The 17,467-nt window shown below is 40.5% G+C and overlaps 1 protein-coding gene across 2 annotated transcripts in view; it reads right to left on the bottom strand.

The window, feature by feature from the left end:
- STARD13 (StAR related lipid transfer domain containing 13) overlaps window positions 1–17,467 on the bottom strand; it is a 438,704-nt gene that overhangs the window by 237,627 nt on the left and 183,610 nt on the right. The window contains exon 1 of one of the 2 annotated variants that reach the window (XM_073613336.1): window positions 4,571–4,820. The exons of the other annotated variant lie outside the window; for it this stretch is intronic. Within the exon in view, the coding sequence (XP_073469437.1) occupies window positions 4,571–4,691 (121 nt within the window). The 5' untranslated portion in view covers window positions 4,692–4,820. Of the gene's footprint in view, window positions 1–4,570; window positions 4,821–17,467 lie in introns of those variants that run through there. 2 annotated transcript variants of the gene reach the window in all.

Raw genomic sequence — 17,467 nt, 5'->3', positions numbered from 1 at the left:
GATTAACTCTTTGTGGCAAGACTGGGCACAGGCGACTTGACATCCTCTACTGTACAAGGAAGAAGTCTTCATTAAACATCTTTTTTCAAGTTTACATCCACTTTAAGCAGCTCCGGTAATGTCACTGGTGCATGCACACTGTGCTCTCAACAGACAGTTTGCCATCCATCAATAGAGCTGTGCTGCGGCCGCGATTCCCATGCGCATGTGCAGGACTGACAACATCGTGGCTCGGCCAATCAGATGGCAGCAGCTTGCAAATATGGAAGGAAGACCGTTTGAAGATGGAAGCTCTGTCAGCTGTGACAGCACGCTGTTTCGTATTCAGGTAAGTCTTTCATAAAGTGTTAGTATGCGATGTGACTAACACATTATAACATTAAGACCACTTTCACACTGAGGTGGTTTTCAGGCGTTTTAGCTTTAGAAATAGCCTCTAAATAATGCCTGAATACTGCCTCCCATTCATTTTAGTGTGTCTTTTCACACTGGGGCGGTACGCTTGCGGGACATTAGGAAAAGTCCTGCAAGCAGCATCTTTTGGGCGGTTTGTATACAGCGATCCCAAAACGCCCTGCCCATTGAAATGAATGTGCAGCGCTTCTAAAGCACCTGTAAGGGTCCGCAACATGGGCACTTTTAACCCCTTCTTCGGCCACTAGGAGGGGTTAAAAGCGCCGCTTAAACAACGCTAAAGCGCCACTAAAACGAGCAGCGCTAATGCTAAAGCGGCTCAGTGTGAAAGGGGTCTAACTTGCAGGGAGAAGATTTTTTTTTTTTTGTGGTTTACTACAGCTTTAAGTAGTACGATTTTACATTTTTAATTAATTATTATAACAAACATATAGAAATGTATGCAAAGTCACAAACACAGCTTGCTTTGAGGTAAAACATTAAATAAATCTCATAATATGTGCTCACTAAAAAAAACAAAGTATCTTTTTGCTTTGAAGCCCAAGTCCAGGAAAACGAAAAGTCCTGCCTTGCAGCGAGGCCGCGTCCATATTGCAAGGGTTAAAGTGGAATTCTACCTTACTAACTAACCTAACTATCCTTCAAACTGTCCCCTCCCTCATCCTAACACCTATGCTGACTATCCAATGTAAGAAAGAAGTTTATACTTACCTATTTTCAGGCCACTACGTCCAGTCATGTGATCCTGCTCCCCTGTGTCAGCCAGCATGGCGTCAGGGAGGGAGGGAGCATTGACAACGGATGGGCCTATGGGTGATGTCGCCGCTCCCGGCTTTTCTAGCTGTTGTTGGAGTGCTCTCTCTTTTACCCTGCAGCTGCTTGCTGCTGGCTGACACATGAGATCACATGACTGGACCGGAGTGTCCTATAAACTAAGTATATACTGTACATATTTCTTACACAGGTTAGTTAGCATCAGTGTTAGGAGGGGGGCAAACATTTCCAAAACAATTGTTTTTAAGTGAACTTCTTTTTTTTTTTGCATTATGTTTTCAATTATTTTTATTACATTTTTATACACATATAAAACCTTCCATATCATTTCAAAGACAAGTATACAAAACATCCAAAAAAGAAAAAAACACAAAAACGCAGAACTGGATCCATCCTCAAGCACGCTCCTCTCTAAAGAACACATTTTTCAAATTTCTCAGGAAAAAAGTAAAAATTAAAAATATTCCACCCCCCCCCCCCCCCCCACCCCAATGCATGATTAGAAGTGAACTTGCATTGCTACCTTTTGTATTCTATCCAGAGTTCAACTTTAAGGGTTAAACACCAGGAACAATCCACTTTGTACTGCCCAATGTTATCAATATGTAGTATTATTAAACAAAACACATAATAAACAGTACAATGACAAACTAGCATACAGGTCTACACTGAGTAATCTGCTGATAGAAGTACATACACTGCAGGAGGAAAGTTTACTTTGTAACTTCTCCTCTGTATTCTGCAGACCTTAAAGAGGAACTGCAGTCTGCTCACATCATTTGTAAGAAAAACATCTTTGCAATTCTGAAGCTTCCCTCCAACCACTTTGCATATTATTTTATGTATATATATATATATATATATATATATATATATATATATATATATATATACTGTGATTCTGTACTTGCCAAATATACTGTCGAAATCTCCCTCCACTTAGTCTGGCTGCAGCCATTTTAACTGTGGGCAGCTGAAGCTGCTGCCTGTTCATTTCCTGGATTTACACGGACACACAGAGGCACACCTCCAGCTCTGCAGCCCTGCAGCTTTCATTGGCCCTCTTATGACTCCCCCCCCCTCCTTCCTGGCGAATTCTCACGAGAGTGAGAGAGAGAGCTGTGCATGATGTCATAAGCCTAGGCTTTTTACCAGACAAGAAACAAGAAGTGGGCTGTATATGGTATTTACTGGCAGAAAAAAATGTTTTAATATCCAAAGTTAAAACAACAAGGGCAGAAGATTTAATAGATGGAAAGATGAAAAAAAGTGACTGAAGTTCCGCTTTACCATTACCAGAACGCGCACATTACATGTATACATCCAGTGCTAATTACTACTGTATACAAAGGGTAAAAAAAAAAAGAGAGAGGACAGCGATGAAAATAAAAATATAGAGAGAGAACAGCAATGCAGATTGTCCAAAAATGTAATGTTCTAAGAGGCATAAGGATGCTGATCCTTTCACTACAGATGTCAGCTCATGGCTTGTCCTCCACCTGTCTGCATGTGTCTACAGAAACGAATGACAGATCACAGAACACATCACCTACATTGTCAGGGTAAAGACATGTGTGACCTGTGACTGTTCTCAGCAAATGAATACCTGTGACCAATAACAGCAGCAAAATCTCAGTAAATCCATGCCTGCATCCGATGATCGCTGTATGATCTCTGTTAACATACATCTGTGATCAATAACCATGGTGTGATCTCAGTAAATTCATACCTGTGGCTGATGATTGCAGTATGATCTCAAAAAATTCATACTTGAGACTTGTGATAATGGTATGATCTGAAAGACTTTCTACCTGTGACTGGTGATTGTATGAATTCATAAATGTGACCGATGATCTCTGTATGGTTTCATTCAATTCATATCTGTGACTGATGATCCCAGTATGATTTCAAAGAATTCATACCTTGGACAGATGATCTTGTATGATCTCAGAGAATTCATACCTGTGACTGATGATTGTGGTATTATCTCATATTTGTGACTGATGATTGCGGTATGATCTCATACCTGTGACTGATGATCGCAGTATAATCTTGTATGATCTCAAAAAATTCATACTTGTAACTGATGATTTCAGTATGATTTCAAAGAATTCATACCTTTGACAGATGATCTTGTATGATCTCAGAGAATTCATACCTGTGACTGATGATTGTGGTATGATCTTATACTTCTGACCAATGATCGCAGTATAATCTCATACCTGTGACCAATGATCGCAGTATAAGCTCATACCTGTGACCAATGATCGCGGTATAATCTCATACCTGTGACCAATGATCGCATTATAATCTCATACCTGTGACCAATAATCGCATTATGTCTTACCTGTGACCAATGATCGCAGTATTATCTCATACCTGTGACTAACGATCGCAGTATGATCTTATACCTGTGACCAATGATCGCAGTATGCTCTCATATACCTGTGACTGATGCTTGCAGTATGATGTCATACCTGTGACCGATGGTCGTAGTATGCTCTCATATCTGTGACCCATAATCGTAGTATGATGTCATACCTGTGACCCTTGATTGTATTATAATGTCATACCTGTGACCCATGATTGTAGTATGATGTCATACCTGTGACCCATGATTGTAATATGATATCATACCTGTGACCGATGATCATGGTATGGTCTCATACCTGTGACCCATGATTGTAGTATGATGTCATACCTGTGACCCATGATTGTAGTATGATGTCATACCTGTGACCCATGATCGTAGTATGATCTCATACCTGTGACCCATGATCGTAGTATGATCTCATACCTGTGACCCATGATCGTAGTATGATCTTATAACTGTGACCCATGATGGTAGTATGATCTCATACCTGTGACCTATGATTGTAGTATGATCTCATACCTGTGAACCATGATGGTAGTATAATCTCAGTAAGTACATACAATGTAGTGATTGTGTCTGGAAGTTTAGTTGCAGCATTTTACATAGTTACATAGATAAAAGTCCATCTATTGAAGCAATAAAATAAAACGTTCCCCTCCTAGCCTGCAGTTAGTGTCAGACAACAAGGACACCCAGACCGCAGTGACCTCACACTGTCCCTCTGCAGTCACCTTGTCCCCATCCTCCCCGCACACCCCTGTCCCCGCACTCCCCTGTCCTCCCCGCACACCCCTGTCCCCGCACTCCCCTGTCCTCCCCGCACATCCCTGTCCCCGCACTCCCCTGTCCTCCCCGCACACCCCTGTCCCCGCACTCCCCTGTCCCCGCACTCCCCTGTCCCCGCACTCCCCTGTCCTCCCCGCACTCCCCGGTCCCCGCACTCCCCTGTCCTCCCCGCACTCCCCGCACTCCCCTGTCCTCCCCGCACTCCCCGGTCCCCGCACTCACCTGCCAGCCGCTTCTCTCGGACGTTCTTCCATAGCAGGTCCCAGGCTTTGGTGGTGGAGTCCTTTAACTGCTCACTCAGAGACCTCCTCAGGAGGAATTTGGCAGACCGTTTACTTGTCATTGTAAATCCCTCAGTAGCATCATCATCACAATCATCATCATCATCATCATCATCATGCCGGCTCCTTCCCTACACGGCTCTGCATGTGTGAGTGTCCCGACAGGAGGAGGAGGAGGAGCGGGAGGAGGAGGAGGAGGAGTGCGGCTACAGCCGGGATCTGCACTGCCCCACTACTGCACACATCACCCGGCTCCGCTCTGTGTACCCCCCAGTCTGCCAGTCTGCCAACCAGACTCTCATCCTACATGATCTATATATCATCATATACATCTATATACCATACGTCTATATGCAGTACAATATACACATCTACAACATACATCCCTATATATAACATACATCTATAAACTATATAATATACACTTATATAACATACACCTATATATAGCATTCATCTATATATAATATACATCTATATATAACATTCATCTATATATAATCTACATCTATATATAACATTCATCTATATATAATATACATCTATATTATTATTATTATTATTATTATACAGGATTTATATAGCATCAACAGTTTACGTAGCGCTTTACAACTTGAGGGTAGACAGTACAAATACAATACACTTTAATACAGTAGGAATCAGAGGGCCCTGCTCCTTAGAGCTTACAATCTAAGAGGGAAGGTCAAGAGATACAAGAGCTAATAACTGTGGGTGATGTGCTATATATAACATTCATCTATATATAATATACATCTATATATAACATACATCTATATACTGTATAATATACACCTATATAACATACATCTATATACTGTATAATATACACCTATATAACATACATCTATATACTGTATAATATGCACCTATATACCATACATCTATATACTTTATAATATACACCTATATACCATACATCTATATACTGTATAATATACACCTATATAACATACATCTATACACCTTTATATGATATACATCTATATACATATAATTTACACCCATATAACATACATCTATATACTGCATACTATAATCTATACTGTATATAAGATAAGATACATCTATATAATTCACATCTATGTAACATACATCTATATACTGTGTATATGTATATATATAAATATATATATATATATATATATATATATATATATATAATACAACTACATAACATACACCTATATGTAACATACATCTATATAACATATATATATATATATATATATATATATATGTATATATATACAGTATGTGCTACAGAAATGTCAGCTCCCAGGCTGATTGGAGTTCTCAGGGACCTTCCCATTCTCCTTCCTTTACCTTGCAGCCAGTTGGCTTCTATTGACTCAGCCTATCTCTCCTAAGTGGAGGTTATCTGGCTATTACACTCCACTAACTTTTATTGCTGGGCAGAGAGCGTATTGATACACATTATACTGGGCATGGTTCTAGATTTATAATGGGACGAAGAGGCCCCCTCTATACAAAATTATAATCATTAATAAATGAGTTTCTTTAATTAGGAAGCAATATTTTGCTTGTAAACACCTGTAACGGCAATCATACGCAGTCCGATAAATTATCGATTTCTTTTCCAGTTGGTCTCTCCCATTCTGAAAACACAAATGATTGATATGCCACACATTGGGGAATGGGTTTCAATCGATAGTTGTAAGTTATGTTATAAGTTATCAATCGCAACTCTGTTTCCACCAGGCGACCTCATAATCTAATTGATCAAAATATGATCACATATTTAACAAACAAGAGTTTTCCTTGCTGGCCAATCGAATCTGATCTAAACTGAGTCCAAATCCATTGGAGGGGAAGTTATGGCTATTCAATGAAATTCCAATTCGATGGTTTTGATTGAACATCGATCTGATAATAAAATGGAAGTGTGTATGATCTCCATAAGAACTCGTTCACACCATCTGCATTGAGCTGCCTTTGTGTGCACAGAGCAACCCAGGCTGATCTAGGACACATAGAAAACTGCATTGATTTACAGGTTGATTTACTAAGGGCTCATTGACCCTAGCTTTGCTCTCTGAGGAGCGATTTGCATTCTCGTCGCTTGTCGAAGAGCAATTGACAAGTGGTGATAAAGTATAGGGATTGATTTACTAAAGGCAAATAGACTGTGCACTTTGCAAAGTGCAGTTGCTCCAGAGCTTAGTAGATGATCTTCAGTTTGCAAAGAATACCCAATCACCGGCAAAAAAAAAATTAAAAAATAGAATTTTTGCTTGCACCTGATTGGATAATGGAAGCCATCTAAGCTTTTGCTCATTTACTAAGCTCTGGAGCAACTTTGCAAAGTGCACCGTCTATTTGCCTTTAGTACATCAGCCCCTTAGTATCCCCTCCCCACTGCCTGCTTTAACCCCTGGAAGCATACACTAGCACCTGCAATGCACATGGTTGCAGTGTGCTTGTAGTACAGCCCCATTCACTTGAATGGGTCACATTCCACTGGCACTACACCTGCCGAAAGCATGCCGAGGCCACAAAGCAGAACATCATGGCTGCAGCATGTGTACACCCCTGGCTGCAGCTAAAGAGGGTAGTGACCGACGGGCAGTAAAAATGTGGCTCAGCCAAAGCCTCAGCTCAGCCTCAACCAGCCCTAAAAGAATTGAGGTCCTTCACTTTGAAATGTGAATGATAGTAAATAAGATGAAACTTTTTTTTTTATTTTGAATATCCAATCATGAGCAAGGAAGGTACAATAAACAGGACTTTTGCCAGCATATGATTGGTTGATTTATGTGGACAAACCAAATCAAACATGGCAGTAGTTACATGCACCTTTTTTAATAAAGACATTTATGGATTATCTTATTGCTTTATTATTAATATCTGCCCAATTTCTGTACTTGCCAGCAGGTAGTGACATGGAAACTGAAGCAGCGTACAGAAGCACAGACTTCTGGAAAGAATTTCCAATTAGTCCATATTGTAAACACAACTTCATTTTATTACAGCACATGCTTAGTACAAAGCATTCCTCCACGAGTCCTCTGCGTAAACCCAGCCAAGGTGATTGACGGCACCAATATGGATTGAAATATTTGTGGAGGTTCTGCTGATACATGTGTTGTCTTTTCAGCTGCCTCTATCATAAATATTGAAGATTGCAATACAGAATGTTACTTATTTGTCTTAAAGCTGAACTCCAGGGCAGAAAATTGTTTTCCTTTTCATGGGTGATGAGGGAGATGATAAGTAAGATGTTAAACCTAATTGTATTCCTTGATCTCCAGGTAGATGGCCCTTTTCTTCGCTATCTAATGCCCTGGAATGTGGGCGGGCCCGAAGCATACTCCCGTACAATGCAGGACATCTGGACCTGCATAGTACGGGATTACATCACAGAGCTCTGATCAGTTAGACAGCGAAGTGAAGAAGCTTCATAGGACCCATGGCAGGAAGAGAAGGAAGTCTGCAGGAATGAGGATCAAGGTAAGTATATTACCGTAGTCATCATCCCCTGGGCAAAATGAAGAGGAGGACCAAAAAATATTTTGCCTAGGAGATAATGAGTAAGGTGTTATACTTACTTTATTTCATGCTCTCCAGGGAGCTAATGCTCCTCTTTGGATAGCGAAGAGAAAAGGCTTTGTAGGACCACTCATGTGAAGAGAAGGTAGCCTGCAGAAAGAGGGAATTAGGTAAGTATATCACCTTATTCATCATCCCCTGGGAGAAATTGGGAGGACCTATTTTGCGGGTAAATATTTTACCTAGGAGATAATGAGTAAGGTGTTATACTTATTTTATTCTGTGCTTTCCAGATAGTTGGCACACTTCTCCACTGTTGAACGCTCTGAAATGTGAACAAGCCCTTGGTGCCTTCACGTACAATGAAGGACATCTGGACCTTTATTGTATGGGATGACATCAGAGAGCTGTGACTGGTTGGATGGCGAAGAGAAAAGGCTTTGTAGGACGACTCATGTGAAGAGAAGGAAGCCTGCAGTAACAAGGAATAATGTAAGAATATCACCTAAATCCTCTGGATTAACTGTGGGTATTGGACAGTGTATGTAGCGCACTACTCCCTTGTGAGCTGCTGGGGGAGATCATACCTTTCTGTTAACTGCATTCGTTCTTCCACCCCTGCACGAATCACATCAGCAGACAGTCTGATAACTTTAAACAAAGGAACTTTATTCTCTTTATTACAGTATGTTCCATAATCTTCCCGGGAAGTATGAGTTGCCTCCTAGTCTCTGGTTCCTTAGTGTAACTAAGTCTCTTTCCCTTAATGAACTGACCGATGCCCCTCTGAAAAGCACCTTGGTAAATGGATGCTGGAAGTCCCAGGCCTCACCTGCCCATCTTGCCTCCTGCATTGAGTACCTGTTGGGTTTCACTCTCTTGCTCTCGCCCACCGACAGTCCATGATTGCCACAGAAAGCCGATCCCAATATACTCCATCCTGTTGGCAGCTACTTCCTGCTCCGCATGGCCAGAACCATCCCAGCCGGTATTGTCTGGTCCATTTCTCCTGGAGTTTCATTTGGTGATTTGGTGTTGTTGAACCATCCAGCACTGAGGTCTCTGAACCCTCAGGCCTTCAGGTCCAGTTCTTTTGCTATCCAGCACTGAGAGCATTACACCCCCAGGCCCTCAAGCCTGCTCCCCGATGGTCACATCTCTCCTCTCTCGCTTGATCCAAAAAAAAAACTCCTACCCTGGAGCATGTGACCCCCAGTTTATATGTGCCTACTGCCCCTGCCCATTCAAATTAATGATTGGTTCAGGGTAGCCCATACAAACTGCCTGCACCTTTGTCCCCAGCCCACTTTCCCTCCAGAACTTTCCACTGGAGGGCTAGGGCATCCATCAGGGTAGAATGCAGGTGGCCACACCCCCTCCTATTCTGTCAACTCTCCCAACCAAATTAACCAACCAGACCTAAACAAACAGGGTAAGGCACTGGCAACTTTACCTGACACTAATCCTAACTAACTAATTAGTAGACTTGTGCACAACAGGAAATTTAGTTTAGTTTCGGTTCGTTGTCATTCGTAAAATACATAATTTCGTTCTGCTATATTTGTTATGTTACGTTAATTCGTTTACGGATAATTCATTATTATTCGTAGAGTGTCGATATTTGTTATACTGAATCTCGAATCATGTCGAATTCATTCATTATATCCGCTATAATTTCTTTCGTATTCGTTGAAATTCGATATTTATGTATATATATTTGTGATAATGATTTGTAGTTTGGAAAGTCGTTTGTTTATTGAATCTATTAACACACACAATGACAATATCTCTTCTCCTCTGCTCAAATACAATACAACACCCTTCTCACTCAGTTCTCAGGAATGCACTTTGCCAGTAATCCAACCTCCAGCACAAAATTAATCAGCTGATTGGACTATAAGATTTACTTTGAATTGAACTTTTGTTTCATTAGATCTTTAACGAATTACCAAATCATGTCAAATTCATTTGTTACATTTGCTATAATTTCTTTCGTATTAGTTGAAATTTGTTATTTTTATATTCGGACATTCGGATACATCCGAATGTCCAAAAGATGCAAAATTCGGCCGAATTTCGATTCGTTACGAAACGAATTGCACATGTCTACTAATTAGCACTCACCTAAGTTGGTGGGTGCTACATGTATATAGAGGTTTTCTATTTGAGGGTGTTGGCTTTCTTTTCTTTTCTCTCTCTGTTGGTTGAACTGGATGGACATTTATCTTATTTCAACTAGATTAACTAAGTATTTAGGAAATATAATTTCCTAGCCAAAACGAGCAGTTAACCCTTGGAGCGGGGAAGGAGACTAGAATGAGGGCGTCCATCCCCAGAGTTCAGATTTAAAGCAGTTTTCAATGTGAAACAAACTAAACGAATTAGTAATAAAAAATGTGAAGCTGGATAATTGTAAGCAGGTGCAGTTAGCTAGTCTGCCACTAGGTGGCTCTGTCTCAGTGTGTGATAACTTTGTAATTGGGTGTTAGGTCTCTTTTATACATGACTAGTAATGTAGAGGTGGAGTCGGTGCCCATATATTACACCAGGTTGGAAGGCGCCTAGTGCAGTTTGGGCATGAGAGTCAGATACACCACCAGAATACAGATGTAGTCAGCAATGCAGAGGCCCTGAATAAGGTGGAAGGACAGGACAAGGTAGTGCTGTAGTCTTCCTGTCTCTTATGGTTGGTGTAGGCTAGAGTATACTCTGTATGGAGAGATCCCTTCAAAGCATCTGATCACAGATTGTATTTGAACAGATGCTTCCATGGCAGTAATGGCCAGGGAACGACAGCTCTAAAACTGGAAGTGACAAAATCCTCATCACTTCCCACTTCCTTCAGAGAAGGTCGGGGAACGGATGCACATGGTGTTGCAGGGCTCTTGCAGAGAAACCACATTCACTTTAACCACTTGACCTCCAGAATATTTACCCCCCTTCCTGACCAGGCCATTTTTTGCGATACGGCACTGCATCACTTTATCTGACAATATCTTGGTCGTGCAACTCTGTACCCAAATAACATTTATGTCCATTTTTTCCCACAAACAGAGCTTTCTGTTGGTGGTATTTGATTACCTCTAAAGCTTTTATTTTTTGCACTATAAACAAAAAAAGACTGACAATTTTGAAAAAAAAAAAAACAATATTTTTTACTATATATTATGCTATAAAACATATCCAATAAAAAATGTAAAAAAAATCGAATTTCTTCATAAATTTCGGCCAATATGAATTCTGCTACAGATTTTTGGTAAAAAAATCCCAATAAGTGTATATTGATCAGTTTGCACAAAAGTTATTGCGTCTACAAACTATGGTATATGTTTATGGAATTTAAATTTTTTTAAATATTTTTTACTAGTAATGGCGGCGATCAGCAGTTTTTAGCGGGACTGCAACATTGAGGCAGACAAATCTGACACAAAGTGATACTTTTTGGGGACCAGTAACACCAATACAGTGATCAGTGCTAAAAAAATTCACTGTCATTGTACTAGTGACACTGAAGGGGCTAACATCAGGGGTGATCAAAGGGTTAAATGTGTTTCCTGGGAGTGCTTGCTAACTGTGTGGGGGATGGTTTTACTGGGGGAAGACAGAGATCCGTGTTTCTGCTTAGCAGAAACACAAGATCTCCATCTTTCCCTCTGACAGAACAGCGATCTGCCTTGTTTACATAGGTTGACCGCTATTCCTCTGCCTCGGAATGATCGGTGGGTCCACCAGACCCACTGATTGGCTCCCACTGTGTCCAATTACAGCGGGAGCTGGTCGCTGGCGGCGCATGTGCACGCCCCAGACCCGGCAAACAGGTACCTTGGCGCTGAAGGGCCACCCTGCTGCAGTAAATGTACCGTGGTGGTCCGAAAGCGGATATACATGATCCTGTGCACAGTAAAACTGCTATAGGGTGGTCACTAAGTGGTTAATGAGTCGTGTTCGGTGGGTGCTACACCCGTTGAAAGTGTTAGGGGGTAGAAATCTTGCCACGTTCATAAAGCATTGTGACTGTGGCATGTGTTCACCCTCAGCCGCTGCCTCTGCAGCTAAAGGAGGTAGCAGCTGGGGAGTGGGAGGGCAGTAAAAGCGTGCTTCAACTGCTGCATTTTACCCTCCCCCCAACCTCACGTGTTAACGAACCCTAACTGTGAATTTTATGGCAACATTATCATCTATAATTTACATTACTAAATAAAACTGGTCATCCGTTTAGAACTCATATGAGCAACACATTTTTTAAAAATGAGTTTACAGTTTATTTATTGTTTACTTTTTTTTGTAGTAATTTATTATCTTCTGTCACTGTATACAGCTGTAACCATTCCATTTCTTTTCTGCTTGCCTTGGTATTTACAATTCCTGGAATTCTGGAGCTTCTCATAAAACTCTGCGTATGGCGTACCACATATGTGAAGACTCGTATGTGAACTGCGAGGAACGAACGCACATCTATTCCACCGCGGCAAAAAATAGACTTCGGCTCTAAACTTGCAGATGTTTCATTTTTCTGAGCTATTTTTAGCTCTACAAATAACAAAACATGCTGGCTGTAAAAATATCTGAATAAAACAATATGGGACAGGTACTCGGAATCTTGCTGAATTATGTGATTATATTTGACATTCTTGTGTGCTAATGCCGCCACACAGGAACAAGTGCCTGGTGTATTTTTAACACAGGCCGAGGTCTGGGAATTGCTTTGTGTAACTTTCTCCAGGATTCACATAAACCGTGCTCACATCTGGAAAGCTGGAATATGTGTCTGAAAGTAAAACTCAATTTTTACAGAGAAAAAAAAAAATTAGGAATTGTTCCTATGTGCTCATACATGTTATTTAAGTATGTACTTGATTATTTTATTTTAATAGTGTACTGACATGTGCATAGCTGTATAAAATGCATTTAAAAATACCTTCTTACACATGTTTTACTGCTTTTTTTAAATTTATTTATAGATGTATTCCATCACATTTTATCATTACAATTTGTATCTACATTAACATTTATTTATTTATTTATTTATTTATTTATTTTTTTAGGCTACATTCGCATGACCATAAACAAAAAACACATTAAAAAGCATTTTTGTTTATATAGTTGTATCCCATCACATTTTATCATTACAATTTTTATCTAGATTAATATTCATTTTTCTTCTTTTTTTTTTTTTTTTAGGCTACATTCGCATGATCATAAACAAAAACCACATTTAAAAGCATTTTTTCTTTATCGATCTGAATACAGCTGCATTGTTTATTAATAGAGACATTCACACAGGTGCATAAATATGCACGGCGTTCAAATCTGTAATGCAAAAAGGCACATGATTTACGCGCTTACAAATGTATACCAAATACAAAAAAATTAATTCTTGTACTAGTTCTGGTCACCAACCCTCAGAAGGGATGTGCTTGAGCTGGAGAGAGTCCAGAGAAGGGCAACAAAATTAATATGGGGACTGGAGGACCTCATTTATGAGGAACGACTACAAGCGCTAAATTTATTCTCCCTGGAGAAGAGATGCTTGAGAGGAGATGTGATAGCCATATACAAATATCTCAACGGTGATTCCAGCGTAAGTATGAAACCTTTCAGTCCAAGAGAGTGTAGGATAACATGGGGCCATATGATGAGACTGGAAGAGAAGCAGTTTAACCTTAAAGGAGTTGTAAAGGCAGAAGGTTTTTTATCTTAATGCATTCTATGCATTAAGATAAAAAACCTGTGTGCAGCAACCTCCCCCAGCAACCCCCTATTTACCTACCTGAGCCCCTTCTCTCTCCAGAGATGTCCACGATCCCCTCAGCCATCCAGGACACTCCTCCTGATTGGCTTAGACAGAGCAGTGGCGCCATTGGCTCCCACGACTGTCAATCAAAGTCAGTCAGCCAATCAGGGGAGATAGGGGGCGGGACAAGGTCGGGGCTCCGTGTCTGAATGGATACACGGAGCTCTGACTCGTCTTGGGTGAGGGGCACTCAAAGGAGGGAGTGGCTAGGAGCAGAGAAGAGGGACCCGAGAAGAGGAGGATCCAGGCTGCTCTGTGCAAAACCAACTGTACAGAGGAGGTAAGTATAATATGTTTGTTATTTAGAAAAAAAAAATGAGTCTTTACAATCACTTTAAGCTGCGTAGGGGGTTTTTCACTGTCAGGGCGATAAGGATGTGGAACACTCTTCCACAATCGGTGGTGACGGCAGGAAGTATGGATAGTTTTAAAAGACTCTTGGACGGGCATCTTAGCGAAAACAATATACGGGGATATGGGAGATAATTTTTCTACACACACACACACCTACACATTTTGAACTGGATGGACCGTTGTCTTTATTCAACCTTACCAACCATGTAACCTCTGCGCCTTATAATGAAATAATGTGCAAAATAGAGTGTTGTAAGCTGCTTTACACCTCCTATTTTCAAACGAAAAATATGAAAACAGTTCAAATATAGTTGGTTTGATGCAGCGCTTTCAGCAAAAAATGTTTACGACCATGTGAATGCAGCCCTTAACAAACGCTGGTCAAAATAGAAAAATTACACATTTTTTTACAATTCCAAAAATCAAAACAAAAAATGTTTTAATTGTATCTGTAGATTACAAAAGAGTATTGGCAAATGAAAGTCTCCCTTGTCCCGCCCCCCCCCCCAAAAAAATAAGAACATTATTGTTATCTTACATAGTGACAATGTTATTTGCTGAATCCATAGACCCATAAAAAATATAAAAATGTCTCTGGTCCCTAGGGGCCATAAATCTTAAGTGGGGCAGCTCAAGTGGTTGAATTCCCAGTACCTCCAAACCAGTTGTTGTATTTAAATGGTAAGTTTTTATCGACACACTCTGTAACATTGAGTGCTTGCTCACATACAGGCAAGCAGCATTTATCTGCACTGCTCACATATTGAGGCAACCAGCATTTATCTGCACTGGGAGAATTCCAGTTATCGCTAGAACACACAGAAAACAATAGTTTTCCAAGTGTCCTGTTCGCACTGCAACACACTGCACTGCTGTACAGTGGCATGAACAAGGTGTCACTATTGTGCACTACAAATAAAGTTCATACAACTAAAAAGAAAGAAAAATGAGCCATGTGATGCAGTACATCGTGCATCACACCGCCCCTACCGCCGGCTCACTGCCCACACACAGTGTGAACTGGCCCTGATAAAAAGAAAAAAATGCTGTAAGCAACACGATATGGAGCATAACCTGGGAACATGGATTCAGCTTAACAACTTCAGCCATGGAAGGATTTACCCCCTTCCTGACCATTCCATTTTTTCCGATACGGCACTGCGACACTTTAACGGACAATTGCGTGGTTGTGCGACACCATACCCAAACAAAATTCACATCCCTTTTTCACTCAAATAGAGCTTTCTTTTGGTTATATTTGATCACCTGTGCGTTTTTTATTTTTTACGCTATAAACAAAAGAAGAGCAACAATTTAGAAAAAAACACAATATTTTTTACTTTTTGCTATAATAAATATCCCAAATTTAAAAAAATAAAAACAAATTTTTTCCTCAGTTTAGGCTGATATGTATTCTTCTACATAAAAAAAACGCAATAAGCATATATTGAGTGGTTTGCGCAAAAGTTATAGCGTCTTCAAAATAGGGGATAGATTTTAGGCATATATATATATATCTATATATCTATATATCTATATCTATAGATATATAGATATAGATATCTATATATCTATATATATAGATATATAGATATATATCTATATATATATATATATATATATATATATTTACTAGTAATGACGGCGATCAGCGATTTTTATCGGGACAGCGAAATTGCAGCGGACAAATCAGACACTTTTGACACTTTTTTGGGACCATTGACATTTATACAGCGATCAGAGCTAAAAATAGCCACTGATTACTGTATAAATGTCACTGGCAGGGAATGGGGTTAACACTAGGGGGCGATCAAGGGTTAAGTGTGTGTTCCCTGGGTGTGTTCTAACTGTGATGGGATTGGACTGACTGGGAGAGAAGACAGATCATTGTTCCTACTTAGTAGGAACACACGATCTGTTTCTCCTCCCCTGACAGGACAGAGATTTGTGTGTTTACACACACAAATCCCCGTTCCTGCTCTCGTGCCCGCAATTGTGGGTGGCCGGCATGAATTACGTCCGCCGGCCACGCGCATTGGGTCCCCCGCCGTGCAGCGGGCCCTCTTAAAGCAGTCACAGTATATATGCGGTGATTTGCGCAGCAGAGCCATTCTTCCGCCGTATACATACAGGAGCAGGTCGGGAAAGGGTTAAAGAGGTGTTCCGCCTGGGGGGAAAAAAAATTAAAAGTCAGCAGCTACAAATACAAATACTGTATCTGCTGACCTTTATAATATAGACACTTTCGGATCGGCTGTCCGGTGCTGCCGTCACCATCACCACTAAGGGAGACTGGCAGCCAGTTCCCTACTGCGAATGTGTGAAGCGCGCTGTGCTTTCTAACTGGCCCGGCGGCGGAGGAAGGAGGAGGAGGGCTGAACCTCAGAGGGACGGCACTGTGGCGCCGTCTCCCAGTAGTTTGGAAGGGCACATGTCAAAAACAGGTACTCATCCCCCCCCCCCGAAATAGATAAGTGGAAGTTCCACTTTTGCACTTTTGGGTGGAACTCCGCTTTTGGGCACCAGATTTTCTGGTAATTTTCAGCTTGACCATTTCACTGTCTGAAATGAAATTCCTGGATAAAATTTACTTTAAATAAACAGAAAAAATAAATAAATAAACGTGTCTTGGTAAAACCATCTCTGTAGACTGCTGGCTGTGCGGAAGTTTCCAGGAACTCATGTGATTGAATCATCTTTGTTAAACAGGGAATATCAAACCACAATCCGTCTACTCTCGGAGGATACTTCCCATCAAGAAATCAATTCATTTTCTATATCCTGTAGTTGAAGGTCATAATAAATGGACTATGGGCTAGCCAGATTTATTTTTAACTTAATAAGTATCCCACTGGGCCAAGAACTGAGGCTGCGGCTGAGGTTGCCTTACTACCTATACACAATACATGACAGCATATAATGCTGAACAACTCTGCTAAAATGCCAGCTTGGGACCATTTGATCTTACATAATTTATAATATTATTCTTGTATACAAGTACAAGCATAAATTAAAGATAATTTATTTGGTGCATTTGACTTTGGTGTTTCAGTTTTCTTCAGGAAAAATTAAAATTAAACTCCACTTAAAACCCACAACTTAACCATTGAAGCTTGTGGGTGAGGTCAGCTTAGACCCTAGTCCCCAAGAAATCCAACTGGA

This window comes from Aquarana catesbeiana, linkage group LG02, assembly GCF_042186555.1.
Source record: "Aquarana catesbeiana isolate 2022-GZ linkage group LG02, ASM4218655v1, whole genome shotgun sequence".
Classification (NCBI taxonomy): domain Eukaryota; kingdom Metazoa; phylum Chordata; class Amphibia; order Anura; family Ranidae; genus Aquarana; species Aquarana catesbeiana.
Note: the sequence above shows the minus strand (reverse complement) of the source record. Positions and strands in the feature narration are given on the sequence as shown.